We start from the raw sequence: 2,349 nt of genomic DNA on the forward strand, positions 1-2,349 counted from the left end.
TATATACACACAGTATATATATATACTACCTGAGTATTGTTGCTGACCATGTCCATCCCTTTAATAATATCCTTTAGTTCACTCCAAAGCATTGTCAGTTTGTTTGCAGCTTTTGTTTAGTAARATGTTTTCCAAAGCAAACCATCATGATTTGACCATCATTCAATTTTATTTACATTTTGAGCCTATTAAAACTAATTACTTTAATTCTCCATGAGTTGGCTGCCAGTTAAAAGTAAAGCATTACTCTCCACAAACACTGATCTGTTCCGCAGGGGTGACCACGGTCTTGACGATGACCACTCTGATGATGGGTGCTCGCACTTCTCTGCCCAATGCAAACTGCTTCATCAAGGCCATAGATGTTTACTTGGGCATCTGTTTCACCTTCATCTTTGGTGCACTGCTGGAATATGCCTGTGCTCATTTTTACAGCATGCAGCACCAAACCATAGAGGATTTACACCGGGTGAGTACAAAGCAAATGCACTTGTCTAAAAGAAGTGTCACTTTTATGTTAGATAATAAAAACGCTGCAATTATTTATCCATTTTGTGCATGTGTGTGTTATCAGGAGCTACTGAGGGAGTTCTGCGAATCCAACGGAAACGGCTCCATCCCGATTGTCAGCTCCAGCCARCCGAACCAGTCAGTGGAGGTCGGCTCCACTGCAGAGGAGCCTGCAGAGGAGCCCGTGAACAGTGACATTAAGGACCACGCCACAGCAAAAGAGAAAGTGCCGAGTCAGGGCTGTGGTTTATCAACTGTGAAAGAGGCTTCACGCAGAGCAGCGTCTGTCTTTATCGTGGAGAATCCACACAACATCGATCGCCGCGCCCGCACCGTTTTCCCCACAGCTTTTCTCTTCGTCAATATTCTGTACTGGCTTTATTATCTCTTTCTCTAAGTGCTGAACGCAAGCCTGCAGAGATAGTTCATTTCACCRCCCTGAAGCTGCTCTACCTCCTCATGTTTTGCTTCAGCCACGTCACCACTGGCTGGAACTCATCTCATCCAATCCGACCTTTTGCAAAAGAGATTAAAATAATTTTAGAGCTACAAATGGATGAGAAGCTGTCGGTCCAGACTTTATTCTCTGTTGAAAGAGGCGGTATTGATTCGATAGGAAGGATGGCTCTTGACATACACTCACTGACAAAAAAATGTTAAGCACCCAGAAAGAAAGGTCCAGTTTTTAACCAAATGGTAGATATGTTTTTGTCCCCCATCGCTGAGGTAGGGGATTTAGAAATGCTCTCCRTCCATCCATCCGTCACATTTTCATAAAGCTGTAACTTTCACATAGAAAGGCTAAAATACACCAAACTTGGGATGAGTCTTGACCTGATCAGCAACAAATTGTGTCAGAACACACATAAGAACTTAATCTCACTTTCAAGCACAAAGACCTTTTGATTAAAGGTGTGCTCATGGCGGTGCGGCGGTCACACATCATGCCGTTATACGCTTGGCTCTAAATTCCACATATTTCAACCAATCTGCACCGAATTCTCTATGGTCCATCATAATTCACCCTGCTACAGGAATGCAGTCAATTTTTGGGTGGTGTGGCCTATTTCCTCCACAGCACCCACTACAATTATTACAAAAATTAGCCCCAACCCATGCACTTGGACCTGGAATCATGAAATTTGGTACACGTGTGTAACGTCTCAGGACCTTAAAAAGTCTCTTGGAGTCATGGTTCCACTTTGCCCACTATAAATCACACATACATTATCCAGTCTGCGCAAAATTTGTGCACACCATTGGGGAAACCAGCTAAACACATTAGTGTRGTAGTTTGACAAGCTCAATTTAGTCCCTCCGTCTGTTTGTCTATCCATTAAATTTGTGAGATTATTAAAGTATGAAACCCTGTGATGTTTCCAACAAAACCACTAACATTTTGTCACTACTGAATGGTGATGAGGGACATCAGCGATGGTTGACATCGAGTTCCATCTTAGTATAAAAATGACCTGTTTTGCAAGGAGCTGGCATGTCTAGAACAAGAATTTCCAAGTAGAGCAATAGTGTTATCAGGCAGTTGCTAGAGCATTTTGCAGTCAGTGAAAACAGTGAGTAAAGCTCAGCAGAGATCAACATTTCATTGGGTTTATATGAGGTGCGGTATGAGGGCCAACAGGACAACTTTTACACACTCAGCGGTGGTCCTACGTCCTTGTAGCATGAGGCTATATCTATTCTGCTACTGATCGGATTACTGAATGGCTGRCGCTGGCAGCAGAGAAGGAGACTAATGTTTTAGCATTGGAGAGGCTAGTGACTAGCATGCCTAGTCTGGTCAGCCACTTCATTAGGTGCAGCCTTTTTTTTTAAAAAAAA

At 42.9% G+C, this 2,349-nt stretch overlaps 1 protein-coding gene across 5 annotated transcripts in view; it reads left to right on the forward strand.

The window, feature by feature from the left end:
• Positions 1-2,349, forward strand: part of gabrp (gamma-aminobutyric acid type A receptor subunit pi) — a 71,948-nt gene extending 69,599 nt beyond the window's left edge. For all 5 annotated transcript variants that reach the window (XM_014024151.1, XM_014024150.1, XM_014024154.1 and 2 more), the window contains 2 exons: positions 276-469; positions 575-2,349. In XM_014024151.1, the coding sequence (XP_013879605.1) occupies positions 276-469; positions 575-907 (527 nt within the window). In that variant the 3' untranslated portion in view covers positions 908-2,349. The remainder of the gene's footprint in view (positions 1-275; positions 470-574) is intronic.

The sequence above is a fragment of the Austrofundulus limnaeus genome, unplaced genomic scaffold, assembly GCF_001266775.1.
Source record: "Austrofundulus limnaeus strain Quisiro unplaced genomic scaffold, Austrofundulus_limnaeus-1.0 Scaffold409, whole genome shotgun sequence".
Classification (NCBI taxonomy): Eukaryota; Metazoa; Chordata; class Actinopteri; order Cyprinodontiformes; family Rivulidae; genus Austrofundulus; species Austrofundulus limnaeus.